The 16,196-nt window shown below is 39.5% G+C and overlaps 1 protein-coding gene across 2 annotated transcripts in view; it reads left to right on the top strand.

Moving 5' to 3' along the window:
- The window catches only part of pde8a (phosphodiesterase 8A), a 48,477-nt gene that overhangs the window by 14,595 nt on the left and 17,686 nt on the right, over window positions 1-16,196 (top strand). Inside the window, exons 2-5 of one of the 2 annotated variants that reach the window (XM_055174304.2) lie at window positions 4,115-4,171; window positions 12,951-13,141; window positions 13,271-13,327; window positions 13,693-13,747. In XM_055174304.2, coding sequence (XP_055030279.1) covers window positions 4,115-4,171; window positions 12,951-13,141; window positions 13,271-13,327; window positions 13,693-13,747 — 360 coding nt within the window. The remainder of the gene's footprint in view (window positions 1-4,114; window positions 4,172-12,950; window positions 13,142-13,270; window positions 13,328-13,692; window positions 13,748-16,196) is intronic. The other variant, XM_055174305.2, reaches the window with a different exon arrangement.

The raw sequence follows: 16,196 nt of genomic DNA on the forward strand, positions 1-16,196 counted from the left end.
GAAATGTTAGTGGCATTAAATTTCCATATGATAAACTTCTTATTAAAAGTAATATAACTTGACTGTGAAGTATATCATTATTGTTAGATAAAATGACTCGTATAATGATAAAACATTTAGCTCATCGCCCACCCCTATATTCGCTATTAGCAAGTCATGTTTACAGGTTAGTGTTAATCTAACATCTTTATTCGTGCAACTGTTATTCTGAATTATTCTAGATTATATTTATGTAAAACAACTTCAGCAGTGTTTTAGAAAAATGTGTTCTCTCTGTAGTTGGTGACCTAAAGTGGTGTTGGGGGGGGGGGCTGCAGTAATTCATAGCCCCGGGGCCCAGTGAGCTCTTAATGCGGCCCTGATAGTGATATATAAGTGCACGGCTGCGCGTAGTTTAAACGTGTAATTTCTCTGTCTCGCGTCATTTCTCCCGCTTGCGTTTTAACTCGCAAGTCGACAAAGAGACGGATTAAAAACACCAAATGTAAGCGGGAATGCGTCTCTCTTGTCCATTTATAATCCAATCGACCAAAGCGCGTCTTAATACCAGGTGTTACAATGTTGTGAAGAAGACACTGCGTGACTGCAGCCACCTGAACTGAGAGACTGACTGAAGTGAAGGGGTTGGGGGATTGGATGGTGTCACTACAGTGAGTGATCTGGGTCACCATTAGCAACCAGTAGGGCGCACTCTGCGGGACAAACAAGTACTTACATCTTTCAAATGAATTTAATGTGTTCTGTAACAAACGTTCATATCGGCGCATATCTGCGGCTTATACGCTGATACAGATATATCTGCGACATGCTCATATCGGCCGATAAAATCGGCAAAACGATAAATCGGTCGGGCTCTAATAATATTAACATGAATATATCTAGTTTTAAACTAATCAACAAAAACTAAACACACACACACACACACACACACACACACACACACACACACACACACACACACACACACACACACACACACACACACACACACACACACACACACACACACACACTGTAACATTAAAGAGAGGTTGCAGAGTAATGATTTGGACGGGAATATTGGGAAGTAAGATGGTAGGTAGCTTTAAGATCCATGAGAGAGAGGTAGATCTGTTTTTTCATAAAAAAAAGAGAAGGAACTGCTCAAATAAATTTACACCGTCACATGCTGCAAAAAGCACCACTGACTATTTTAATTCATATGGACATAAAATAAGAAAAAAAACCATGATATTATGCAGTGCCTGAAAATAGTCCCCTTGGTTACTTTTCAGCAGGGCATTATTTTCGGCTGCTGCGTAATATCATTGCGCCTTTGCAGTCAGGTTACAGCAGCAAGGTCCTTGATTATTACGCCAGAATGAGAGTATAGTTCCTGACATATCTGCATAGAAAATCACAACTTTTAATTTTCTGTCAGTCTTGGACCTGGTACACAATGTATCTACAGAAGAGTCAAGTTTTAAATAGGAAAAATATTAAAACTCTTTGGTTATTTTTGAGCGTGATGCTAATGGACTAAATCAGATTCAATGGATTGTGCTAAGCTATGCTAAAAGTGCTAGCGCCAGACCTGGAGATCAGCTGAATGGATTACAAAACGTAAAACTCAATTGTTAAACTCTAGGGGAGCTGGAAAATGAGAATATTCTCAAAAAAAGTGAAATGTCCCTTTAAAGTTTCTTTTAACATTTTTATTTCATTTAAATATAATGGCATCCACACTGTCATATAAGTGTTGAGGGTAAAATTAAATTTTGGAAAAATGAACAATACTGGCATGTGCATAATAATTTGGAACACGTGTAATCCTTATCAAAAATGTCATCTATTAAGAACAATGAGTGTTTACTTTTTTCTTTGCTCGTTGTCGTTTGATTAATCTATGCTAACACTCATGCAAGGTTTATCTGGTCTGCTGTCCCTTTAAGACCTAATGTGTGCGGATCCAATATACTGTTTTACACTTGAGTTTACTTCTGAATTGTTCAGATTGACTTCAGACATAACTGACTATGTTTATCATCGTAATTGCGGCACTTTGAGATCATTTTGTGTAAATATTTCCGCTCAAGAAAATACCGGTAAAATGAACTTAGTATTTGCATGCTGTCTTAAAATGGAGTTTTTGGGTGTTCACTTCGGATGTTAAGTAGCGCATTGACATCTGTTTGGCATCTTCTTTGGTTGAATATTTTAAAAGGTAAGGCCTCAAAACACGTGCAGTGCAAATGATAAACTTTCATGACGGTGCAGTTTATTTGTGTCCTGAACACATCTACACCAGAGTTAACTTTACCTTCATGTTTTTCCAACTATGGAAATAAAGCAATAATGTAGTTCTGGAAATTATTTGGTAACAACCAATATCCAAAACAAATGTTATATATTCCCATGTTCAGTGTAGACATTCTATATTTAGAATTGACAGAAATGTACACTACATTACATTTATGCTTTGACAGATGCTTTTATCAGTTTGTGTGTTCCCTGGGTTTAAACCCATGACCTTTAACTATTAACACAATACTCTATCACTAAACAGGAGCATCTGTACTCAAATGTACTCTTGATAGAGATCTGGACTCTGGCTGCTTTTTCATCATTCAGTACAAATGATTCATTTTGACATTACGATTTTTGAAATAAAGTGTTAGTTTTGTAACGAAAAAAGGTTTAGTTTGTGTTTGTCAGATTAACAAAAATAACCCTAGCTTACAACTCTGCCTAACTGTAACTCTAACCTTCTGTTTTCTTTCACATAATCTGGTCTCTGAACTTGTTTAATTTGTTTCTGTTAGTAAACTTTGTTGTGTTCTCAGAGTTTGTTTGTGGTTGTGTTGATCCCCGGGGCCGTGATGTAGAAGATGTGTTTTTCCATGTATGACTGTCAGGAGAGACCCGAGGTGTCAACGCTCTCTATTACTGTACGTGCATGAGTTTGTGTAGATACAGACGTTAATGTGCGTTTGAGTCCCTGGACCCCAAACTCTTCTCTCAGAAGTATAAGCGCGAGGAAGAGCTTTGCCCCTCTGTATCTCTAACGCTGATGTCTGCCCCTCTTAACAATGTCATCCAGCTTCCTGTTGTTCACTCGTGTGGAAAGCCACCGCTGTATCATACGCATGCGTCTGTCTGTCTGTCTGTCTGTGTGTGAGATCCATAGGGGCGGATGCAGTTAACAGACAGGATGCTGTGTGTGCGTGCGTGTGTGTGTGTGCGTGTCACAGAGTTTCTATATTGTGTTGTTTCTTTTGTTGCGATGAACAGATGTTTGATTTGGAGAAATTAGTGATGCTATAAAATTAAATGGCCCAACAACTATATAATTAAGATTAACCGAATAAGACATGTAAAGGGCTCTGCAGTGATACACAGAATCATTGCAGAAGTTATTGTAAATTAATCACAGCTATTGACCAATCAGAATCAAGGACTGTAACAAACTCACTTTTATAACACTGGTTACAAATAATAACTGTTTGTAATTGATTACCTGTCTTTGCTTCTAAAATGCATTCATTATCTGCAACCCACACATCTGTGTCTGTCTGTGTGTCTTGTGTGTCTGTGCGTGTGTGTGTGTCTGTGTGTGTCTCTGTCTGTGTCTCTGTCTTGTATGTTTGTCTGTGTGTGTGTGTGTGTGTGTGTGTGTGTGTCTGTGTGTCTGTTTGTCTGTCTGTCTGTCTGTCTGTCTTGTATGTTTGTCTGTCTGTGTGTTTGTGTGTGTGTCTGTGTCTGTGTCTGTGTCTGTGCGTGTGTCTGTCTGTCTGTCTGTCTGTCTGTCTGTCTTGTATGTTTGTCTGTGTGTGTTTGTGTGTGTGTGTCTCTGTCGTGTGTGTCTGTCTGTCTGTCTGTGTGTGCGTGTCTGTCTGTCTGTCTATGTGTGTCTGTGCGTGTGTGTGTGTGTATGTGTCTGTGTGTCTCTGTCTGTCCCTGTGTGTGTGTGTGTGTGTCTGTGTGTTGTCAGTATGTGATGATTATTTGGGATGTTATCCTACAGATGAAGGGTCTCAGTGGTAACTGAAATATTCTGCTAGTTGTTAATTTGCAATTTCTTAACAGATTTTGTCTGCAGTATTTTTTCAGAGTTTTGTTTTCGCTGTCATTTCAGAAGAGCTTAACAGAGCTGCAGTTTGGACCAATGAAGCTCTATGAAGACCAGCTACAGGTACTGACCTCACCTTTATTCTCACATTCATACATCAGACAGTTTTCATTCATATTACATTTATAAGTGCCATTAATAAACACAATTGATATAAACTTACATTTTATTGGCTTAGCAGGTGTATTCAGTTAACATCACATTACAAACACAAACTCTAATGTTTACAGGTTCAGTTCAATTTTATTTATATAAAGCGCTTTTCACAATTGTTTAATTGTTCCAAAAGGGACATGTGTGTTGTCTTTAGTTGTGTTTTTTTTTTTTAAGAATCACACACTCTCAGCTCTGTGTGTGCGTGTGCGTGTGTGTGCGTGTGTGTGTGTTCTATATTCAGATTCATTACCTCTCATTATTTCCTGGAGCTAAATTTACAGAGGTTGAATGAATGTGACCCCACTTTTGTGTCTTGAGTTCTCCTGAAGAAAAGCCTCAAACATTAATAATAGCTCCATTAATCTGAAGTGATTTGACTGTGTATGATGTGTATGCTGTATCTTTTGCTTAACCCTTAAGCACTTTAATGACAATACTCCCCCACAGTGACGCACTACATTTATTTAAAACAAAAAATAAAACTACACCACAAATAATTTGCACACAATATGCTGCTCTTCTACAAGTTTCAGTGTTCACTACTGTCCATAATGTGTATGCCATGTCTTCTGTACATTCATATATTTGCTTGGGAATTTTCTACATTTTTTTAAAGAATTTTTAGATATTTGTACTGAAAACAAGATAAAAAATACTAAGTAAGAAAGTAATTTTTTTTACAGTGTATGTACTCTGCACAATGACAAGTTGAATGTAATCTTAGGCTATGTCCACACGAAGCCGGTGCATTCCCTGTCCGATCATTTTTTTCCTTGCTCTAAAAAAATAATCCGTAAACACGAAACCACTGAAACCGACTGAAAGCGGTGTAGTATATATGCCGGACCAGTATGGGGCGCTGTAATTCTGCCACAGATATACACTATACACGGAGAAGAAGACTTTGAGCATGCGCATAACCAATGTATGGTGTTGTCCATTATCGCTTATTGGTCACCACAATTGCACAGAAGCAATATAGGTTTTGCTGTAATAAAGCTAGTAGGCTTTAGTAGCTTCTGTAGCACGAACACAATCACGTAGTCCGCCGTTATTGTTGTTGCTGTTACGTGTGACGCTTCCGACACGTGATGTGATGACGTTTTCGCTTCACAAAATATACGGATTGGCTGTACAGACGAAACCGCAAGGGTGTCGGTTTCAGATTTATCCACTTTAGGACCCGCTTTCAAAAAATAGCGGATCCAGTCTCCCAAAACGCCGGATCCGTGTGGATGAAACGCCAATACGATAACAAATTTATACGTATGCAGTGATACGCGTCTCCGTGTGGACAGCCCCTTAGTATTCTGTTAAAAACAACATAAATCTGAATACAGTGAACCTGGAGTAATGTAGTGCTGTTAGCATTATTGCTCTTGTACAGTAAACTGGGTGTGACGTTCTTTATTTTTAAACTACTTTGGATAAAGCGTCTCTTTAATGAATGTAATATTAGGTGAGCTATTGAGGTCAATATTAATAAGATTAGTAATAATCAGATATTCTGTTTAGTGTCCGTGTTCAACTACTGTTGGGAAGTAAAACTGAATGAATTTCCTTTTCCTGTTTTTGTCCTCACGGCTGATGTCGCAGAACTCTGACATCATCGAGCGTTTAATGCTCCTCTGTGCCTTCACAAACTTCATTGATCAATCAGTGCCAGTTTAAAGCATCATGAAACACTAACCAAAACACTTTTTTTCTTAGATGTTAACAGATTGAGTTGTGTTGCACATCATAGAAGACAATGGTAGTATCTGTTAATTTTAACTTTTGGAGAAAACTAGTTAATTTTTAGCTTTTTTGTAATTATTTTGTCTTCCGGGTTTAAACTCCATATCGTGTAAACGTCACGGGCTGTGACGTGGCGAAGCACTGTAGTACATTTCAACCGTCGGTGTCTCATCAATATTTATTAGATAGTGTGTTCCAATCCAATGCTTAGACGTTTCACTTTTGAGTGTGTGTGTGTGTGTGTGTGTGTGCGTGCATGTGGTCCGTGCGGCCAGGTCAGCCGGTGGAGGGGGTTCTGGGTCTCAGGATAATCGCACATGGATACGGTGACATCAAAGTACTATGAGAATGATAGTAGAAATCATAAGGAGTCTGCTTTATAATCACTCTCGCGCTACTTTGATGTCATTCACCTTTTCTGTGTTCTTTGTCATACACGTGCTTGTTGAGGATGCGCAGAGCGACTACATTCGGGAGGTAAAGTCATCAGTCAAGTATAAGACACAAAACACTGTAAAACTTTATCACTGTAGAATTCTGAGGTGTCAATGATATCAGTTAAAACAACATTTATACATCGACTGAGATTGCAAAGTGACCTGAAAGGATTTTATTGGAATGGATGCGAACAAATGATGGATATGGGTTACTCCTCGCTTGTAAGTCACATTGGTCTACTAGCCCACTCTAAATGTAAACATGTTAAATTTGCAAAATGTTGCATGAGATACTGTTAATACAAATTAGTTAATGCTTGACAGATTGACGACTGGTCCACGCAGTCAGAAAATACGCATACATGAAACTAATCACATCAATAACAATCAGTCAAGTAATTATTAATCAGAAATAACTATTTATGTAGAAAGTAACTATTTATTTATCATTTGCATGTGTTTATAAGCCTTGCAAATGTTAATATTTAAGCGATTTTTGACTATTTGAGCAACAAAGATGCTAAAGTGAGCTGTTGCACATAAACTCAAAAGCCCACGCACAGAGTCTGCAAACACAAAATTTCTTTGTGCTTGACAGGAGATATACACAAAAATGATCTTGTAATACCACAGTCTTAGCAAGTATTCTCATAAAAACAGTCATTTATTATAAGTCAACTGTTCAGAAAGAAATCAGATGTCAGTGTATGGATTCTTCCTTGCTTATCCGTTCCTCTTATAAGAAATGCTTATGTTTGTGTCATATCGTTAATCAAACTACAGAAGACAAAAAAGGAAAATCACTTCTATAGCTTTAAAAAGACGAACTATATTTCATTTATAGAATGAAAACTGTGTTATTATTCATTTGATTCCTTCCTTTTTTGTCCTTGGCCAATCACATGCCTGAAAGAGATGTTAAACGAAACTCAATCTATAATCAATACCAAATACTCCCTGTTATATAAGGACAGACTGACAGATAAAATAATTCAGTTTCTGTTTTTCCATCTGATGTGATTTTTTTTATGACATTGTGTTATGACTGACTTAAAGGGCCATTTCACCGAACATTCATCTTTATGGAAAGTGAGTCATATTTGTAGTCAAAATGTAACATAAATGTAGAATTTTGTGCCTATTTGACAGAGAAAAGACAAAATGTGACTTTAGAGCACATTTGTATGAAAAACTACAACTGCCACTATGCACCACAATGCACAGCTCTGCAAGCCACTCCCATTAATCGGAACACGGCTCAGACATGCTATTATGTACATAAATGCCACGTTAGTAAATCAAAGAAAATAGCCACCACCACTGTGTCTGACAGACACCAATCATGATTTACTTTTAAATGTGATGTTACATTGTGTTACACACAATAACACTCTGGCCTGGTGTGTAGCAAAGTCTTATTCAAACAGTAACGTGCGGTTTCAGATCCGCAGTACAAATGTCTTTTCAATTAGTTAAAAAGGGTATTTTAAATGTTTATTTAGTTTTACCAATTTTCTTTTTGTCTCTTTTTTTACTGTAATTACATTTGTGTTATTATTGGCCTCACTGCTCTCACAATATAGACATATAAAACACCGCTCAGATATGCTATTGTGTACATAAATGCCACGTTAGTATAACAAAGAAAATATAAACACTCACTTTAGTCAGACGTCCGTTTATCCCTCCATCCTCCACCACACAAACGCGTCCCCTGCACAATATCTCCACAGACGCGCTGCCTCAGCTCTTGGAGCTTGTGCTCGTAAACCGAAACACGTCTTTGAAATAAGCACGTGACCAGAAACATTCACAAAACAAACGTTCATATCCTTATCTGATCCAGACATGTTTAACCGAAAGCAAACGGCGCGAGTCCGTCCAAGCTTATATACTCCGCAGCGCGTCTGCTCGTAAACCGAAACATGTCCGTGAAATAAACATTCCAAACGCGCGCAAAGTTCCTCTCTTGTCTAGAAACCTTCACCAAACAAACGTCCATATCCTTATCTGATGCAGAAATGTTATAAAGCAAGCACACAGCGAGAATACAGGCAGTAGTCTGTCCAAGCTTCTCTACGCAGCAGAGGCCGATGGTTGCGGTGTCTTCCCCCGGCTCCTCTACCCAGCCGACGCCCAGGCTCCGGCTTCTCCTCGGGCTTCTGTTCCTACATCTGCCTCAGCTCTTTGCAGTATTGTGGCTCATAAAGGTGCAATGAACAGCGGATTAGAGCATCACGCTTGTAAAATCACCCTCTTCCATGTAATATTGATTAACTTCCACTGTTATTGTAACATGAATTCTGGCTCGCTCCACAACTTCTGTTTAGCTTAGCTTAGCATAAAGATGGCGGCTGGTCGTTTTTGTTCGGTCTGTGTTCGTATATTTTCGTAAGTCCCACCCACTTATCTGTAATTGGTCTGAAGCGCGAGTGGGTCCCACCCATAGCCCCCACCTTGGAAAAATGAGGAATGAGTGTCTGTAGTCTTTCACACTCAATAGAGATACAGGATTTCCTTCTTTCAATGACGCAAAATGACGATTTTTACATCATTGAAAGAAGGAAGTGCCTCACTGAAATCAGTATTTCTCCCCTCTCAGGGGAAACTGAGGGAATGGTGCACGACCATTCAAAAACATGACTGGGGTTCTAACGGTACAAAGCTTAATGCAAATGGGTGAAGTTTCCCTTTAAGGTTTCTTTCTGTTGGAAGAGAACATGTGTTGGTGATTTGTATAGACCCCTTGCACGTGACGTCACGCTCTACTCGCGCGAATTATGGACGCCATGATGGACGGCGGAAGTGCTATGTTGTAGACGGACGGCAAGCCGAACAAGTACGTGTTTGTGTTTGTTATGGTCATTAAATGGTTATTTCGTGTTACTATGATGCACCTACCATTACAGAAAAGTGGCATAAATACATTATTTTTACATGAATGTTATTGTTTAATGCTGCAGTGACACCATAAATTTCATAGCTGCCAACTCTTACGCATTCAACGTGAGATCCACGCAATTGACCCCATTCTCACGCCACACATCCATTTTCACGATGTAAGTAGCTAAACCAGTGCTCGCAGTACTGACACTTTTATATTTTAGCGTACCTTCACTGTCTTTTGCGTGCCACCTTCTCATGTTGCTGGTGCTTTGCTGCAAAGAGTCAAAGAGCATTTCACTTTATGTGGCGCTGCGCAGGAAGTTCGGCAGCGAGGACATCAGAGTACCGCGAGAGCAAGTCGAAATGTTACAAAAGGGTCCGCCTTTACCTTTGCTCTCGCGTTACTCTGATGTCATACGCCGATCAGTCAGCTCCGCACCAGTCGAACACACAAAGCGTCAAGGTCTGAATGAAAAGCAGAGACCTGCCCGGATTCCACGCACGCAGATACCCTCAGAAAACAGCAATTTTAATCAACCATCACTCGCGTGTGCATGTTTGCAAGCAGTACAAGCCTGCGTGATGTTTGCGGTGACAGGTTTTAATAAAAGAGAAAAAAGTCAATTGATATTTGACATCTATAAACAATAATATATACGAAATATAATTATATGGTCTTGACATACACATTATCTGTTGCTTTAGTTTAATATTAAACTACTAATTTGGTTTATTTGATTGTGACAGTCCCTCTATCACCAATCATAAATCATCACTTTACGCTTCTCTTTCTCAGTGGATAAACTGAATCAAAGCTGCTGTTATCTACAGTTATACATTTTACAGAGACCAGTAGCCTATTCATTAGATTTTAACTGAACTTTTTTGGCACTTTTATCAGAAGGAAAGCATAATAGAAGTGTATAAAATAATAGTAAAGACTCTAATCTCAGGCATTTAAACTCAGTAAAAGCTTTTATTTCAATTTAATTTCTAAAATAAAAAATCTCACTCCAAGCTGAACTCAGAATTTGGCAGCTCTGCAGACTTTGAAAGCCTTAAGATCAGCACCAGTGTATGGGGATATCCCGTTTACCACATAGTGGTACAAATCATGCGGGCTGAAGTCGGGCAGACTCTGCGTTTAATGAGGTCCGTGAAAATTGAAGGAGGAAGAAGGTAAGGGTCGGTATCCAGTCCCGCTATCTCTAACTTCTCTAAATAGCGCTTCTTGTGAGGACCTACCAAATGCCCTACCTCGACCGATAACGGCACAACAACTTCCTTAATATAGGAAGCCATGTATTTTAGTGTAATATATATTTAAACTGTTTAAAGCTAATCAAAAATCCTGCTTGTCTATTACTAATCAACCTAGTGCGTCAGTGATTTTGCCGTCCAGCATGGCGTCGTCACGTGGTCTAGGTCACGTGTTTGCAAAGGGTCTATAACTAGTTGATTCTGAGACATGTTTGCAGTGTTTTGGTAAACAGTGTGAGAGTTTATTTTACAATGTGTGATTTTGAGCGTAAAATGAATGATTTTGCCAGGTGTGTGTTGTAGGTGTGTTGGTGCGTTAAGAATTTATTAAAATTGTTAAAAGTATTGAAAAATACTTTAAAGAGGCCAGGATAACCCCACTGCTGAAACCCATACTTAATCCTGCAATGTTGGAGAACTACAGACCTGTATCTCTCTTTCCCTTCATTGCCAAGACTATTGAGCGTGTGGTTTTGACCAGCTCTCCTCCCACTTCACACAAATCAACCTCCTGGACCGCAACCAGTCTGGTTTCAAGAGCGTCACTCTATGGAAACTGCACTGCTCTCCGTCATTGAAGCCGTCCTAAGACAGGCAAGGCAGCCTCCAAAAATCATCTGTGCTAATCCTGCTGGATCTATTTGCTGCTTTTGACACAGTCAATCACCACATCCTCCTGTCGATCCTCAAGTCTATCGGTGTCTCTGGAACGGCGCTACTGTGGTTCATGTCTTGCCTCTCAGGTAGCTCATTCAGAGTATCCTGGAGAGGTGGTGTCTCCAAATGTCTCAGTACTGGGGTACCTCAAGGCTCAGTACTTGGACCACTGCTCTTTTTGATATACATGACATCCCTGGGTTCTGTCATTTGAAAGCATTGCTTTTCTTTCCACTGCTATGCTGATGACACACAACTCCACCTGCAGTTCCAGCCTGATGATCCCACAATTTCTGCCCGCATCTCAGCATGCCTGAGTGACATCTCACTCTTACATGAAGGATCATCATCTCCAGCTTAACCTTGCTAAGACAGAACTGCTTCTCTACCGTCTGACCCTAGGATTCAGCACAATCTTTCAGTTCAACTAGGTTCTTCGAACATTACGCCTTACAGAACAGTCAGAAACCTGGGAGTGGTCATTGATGATCAGCTCAGTTTCACAGAGCATGTTGCAAGCACCGCCCGCTCTTGTAGATTTATCCTCTAGAACAGTGGTTCTCAACCCTAGTCCTCGGGCCCCCCCTCCCAGAATGTTTTAGATGTCTCCTGATATGAAACATCTGATTCCACTCATTAGACTCCTTTCAGAATGTTTGAAACGTTTCCTTAATTAACACACTAACAAGCTGATGAACTGAATCAGGTGTTTTATATATGGAGACATCTAAAACATACTAGCAGGGGGGCCCCGAGGACTGGAGTTGAGAACCACTGCTCTAGAACATTAAGAAAACATGCCTTTCCTATCTGAGCATGCTACACAAGTCATAGTCCAGGCTCTTGTCCTGTCCAGACTGGACTATTGCAACAAGAGTGGTCTTCAATGAGCCAAACAGGGCAAATGTCACTCCTCTTACACTGGCTTCCTATAGTAGCTTGCATCAAATTGAAAGCTCTGCTCCTGGCCTTTAAAACCACCACTGGGTCAGCTCCCCCTTATCTTCGATTGCTTTTACAGACCTATATACCTTCTAGATTCCTGCGTTCTGCCACAGAGCGACGGCTTGTGGTGCCGTCCCAAAAAGGGAAAAATCACTATCGTACACCTTCTCTGGTTGTGTTCCTTATCTTTGGAATGAAGTACCGATTGCGACAAGATCTGCTGAGAATCGGCTAAAAACCCATCTCTTCCACCAACACCTTATTTGTAATATTTCTCTCTTCTCTAACCTTGTCTTTACACTGTCAAAAAAAATGACTAACCCATGGCTATGTATACTGTGTTAGACTTGATGATACTATTTCCAGTGCACTTATGGATTGCTGTTCTTGTGTTGCTCTAATTGCTTCTATTGTTACCGCATTTGTAAGTCACTTTGATCAAAAGCCTCTGCTAAATGACTAAATGTAAGTGTGACAAATCTTTCATAGCAATAATAAAAAAACTGTAATATTAAAAGCCACTGTTCGACCGATTCAGAACTTTAAAAACTTAACGCACAGCCTAATCGAGTGTAATTTTTCTTGAACCATAGCGTGACGTGGTCACACCTAACCTTCATGAGTATAATGTTTTTCTGTAGCAGACTTGAGCATGCAGTACATGACGTTTGAAGAAGATCACAGAAGTGTTGTGTCCCTGTGACGCTTCTGATGACCACCACTGCTCCACAGATTGTTTATGAACTTTTTTGTGTTTATTTAAGGTACTGTTAGTGTTTGCCAAAGATGACGCTCAGAGTAACGCCTTCTGCTGGGCATGTGAGCGCGCCGGTTTCAGGTGTAACGTGGCCCGAACGCCCGAAGCTGCGCTGGAGAGCTTCCTGGAGAAGAACCATGATCTGATTCTCATCGATCACCGACATTCCAGATATTTTGATGCTGAAGCCCTCTGTCGGTATGTTTCTTTATGTGTGTGTCTGTGTTTTGTAAGTGTGTGTGTGTGTGTGTGTGTGTGTGTGGGCGGGTGTGTGTGTCTAAGAAATACATGTTTTCCTCATGTTGTCTGAATTTACTTTTCTCTCAGTTCAATCCGAGCCATCAGCTCCTCTCTGAACACTGTGATTGTGGCAGTTGTGAAAAGGTTTGTGTCTACACACACACACACACACACACACACACACACACACACACACACACACACACACACACACACACATATTGACAATGTGTATAGTCTGGTGTCACTCTAGTTCAGTGGTTCTCAATCCTGTTCCTGGGGACCCCCTGCTCTGCACATTTTGTATGTATTCCTTATCTAACACACCTGACCCTAATCATCAGCTCATTAGATGAGAGCTCCATGAACTAAGTGTGTCAGGTTATAGAGACATACAAAATGTGCAGAGCAGGGGGTCCCCAGGAACAGGATTGAGAACCACTGCTCTAGATAACCTATTTTGTTATCATGTAGTGTTTTAAAAAATTAAAAAGTGTTTTATTGTGAAGGCCGGATCGTGAAGAATCCACTGTGATGCCCCTGATATCAGCTGGATTTAACAGGGTGAGTCTGACTCTATAACCCCATTCACAAGCACTTTGGTCCCAAACAATTTCCATTAAATTTTCAAAAAAATACACAAACACATCCTGTAAATGTTCTGGGATCGCTCTCGTAAAGGGGATCTAGTAACATTAGTAGCATTCTGTGTGAACAAGAGGCAGAAATGATGCCACACGGGGCGTTCCGTAGTGAGGACATGCGAAGAAGTTATGGTTCAGCTCTTAGATGCAGGGATTTAAACACAGATTAACATTCATGAAGATCAAAATTCACATGTTCCCCAGTTTGAATAGGATATCATTTTTATATATCTTTATTTAATTATATCTTATATTATTGTATCAATACACTAGAAATATGTGACCCACTCGGAAGTCGCAACGTTCTATTTTAAGATATGAGCCGATAATGTGGAAAAACAATGAAATTATCAAAAAAATATTTGGAGCTAATTTCAAAGAACAGACATTAAAAAATAATCTCCCTAAGTTTCGTTGTCCAAATAATTGAGTAAAGGTGTTTAAATGACTATTAAAGTTGAAGCAGTTTTACTTAATTCGCTGGAAATTGCTTTTCTCAAATCCTCTCGTCACCTCCGAGCATTCCGGGTATCCCCTGAAACGTCTACAAATATGGTGTTACACATTGTTTTAGAGCCAATCAGAAATCTTCATAAACGCTGATCGTTTGTCAGTGGGAAATCCCGGGGCACGTGATTGGTCCAGCCATCCTCCTGTCAGTCTCGCAGCACTCTCCTCTCCTATTTAACTCCTTTTTGAATTGTTTACACTGTTATTGTCAACTAGCCTACACAAAGATATGATTGCATAGGCAAGCATTATTTGTTTTCTTTTTGCTTGTCTCTCTGTCTCTCTCAATTTCTCTCACACGTGCACGCTCGTGCACACACACACACACACGCGAACCCGCGCGCACACACACACGCGAACGTGCGCGCACACACACGCACACACACACACACACACACACACACACACATTCTGGTTTCCATGTTCTATTCCCTTCCCCTAACTCAAACCCTAACCATCACAAAAACCTTTCTGTTACTTTACATTTTCAATAAAATCATTCTGTTTTATTTACAAGCTTGTTTCTTGGTTTACTGTAATAGCATTTATATTAATGTCTTTGGTCAAATTAAGCTGTAAAATAAATCGTTTATCCATTTAAAAATGCAATGGATTTGAAAGATATCTACAAAAACAAGCAAAAAACTTTAAAGACGTTTTTCTCAGGTTTTCAGTTGGAAAAAGAGGACAGACAACCTTAATTCAAATGTCTATATCTTTAAAACCATTCAAGGTATGGTTTGACTAGGATATCATTTGAAAGCTTTTGATCTCCTCTTTCCATTGATACCAAAATCTAAATTTTGAAATTTGGGTCACTGTGACTCATTTTGCTGGATCAGGTCACATTTGTAAGCTGATTTTTGCATTTACATAAAATAAAGAGGTCTGCATTTAAAACTGTTACTGTTACCTAAGCATAGAATAATTAAAAAAACACTTTAATAGGCCAAGGCATCAGAACCGAACCGAAAACCGTGGACAAGAACCGAAAAGTGTATTGAACCGTGAACTAAGTGTATTGTTGCATCACTATTAAATACGTTACGTGTCTTTATGTGATCTGTACGGTATGTGTGTGAATGCATGACAGATTCCAGAATACATTAGCAGTGTAAATGAACCAAAAATCAAACGATCCTGGACACATTTTCTGTGTATCTTCTGCACTGTCTGCACTGTGTGTGATGATGTAGTGTTAGGGGAATAGAATACACAGTTTGTTGTGTATAAAATGCAATCTATGGATTTGCGTCCCCATAGACGCAATAAAACACACATTCTTATCAGACATCGTGTGTGGTAATGATGGGTAAAGTATATTTGCATGATGGCACTCTTCATCATAGGTGCACATGATTATCTAATCTCTCAGTCAAGGTTTAGTTACAACACTGCACTAATGAAGTGGATGGAAGGCAATGAAATGACATTGACTATTAAATGATGACTGGTTAGTATGGATGTACATCCCTGAATAAAAAATTATAACCATCAAGCATAAAGTATTGCTTAAACATGCATGACGTGATGAGGCAAACTAGTGCTTGTTGATAATTCGATAACGATAATTTTCTCGAAATTCAATTCAATTTTATTTAAATAGCACTTTTCACAATTTGGTAATTGTATCAAAGCAGCTTTACATTAATAGAAGCAGTGAAAAGCACAGAAAATCGACAGATAGCACAACATAATACACGATACCACAAGCAGCTAAATTTGCTGCGGCCATGAATCAACATTATAAGCAAACATATTACTAATGTAACGTATAGAAGAGGGTGCTAAGTTAAGCCAAAGAAGGCTGCCTCCCCGAGTTGAAAAACCCCCTAGGAGAAAACCCCCCCGGACTTTTT

Source organism: Misgurnus anguillicaudatus, chromosome 15 (genome assembly GCF_027580225.2).
Source record: "Misgurnus anguillicaudatus chromosome 15, ASM2758022v2, whole genome shotgun sequence".
NCBI lineage: Eukaryota > Metazoa > Chordata > Actinopteri > Cypriniformes > Cobitidae > Misgurnus > Misgurnus anguillicaudatus.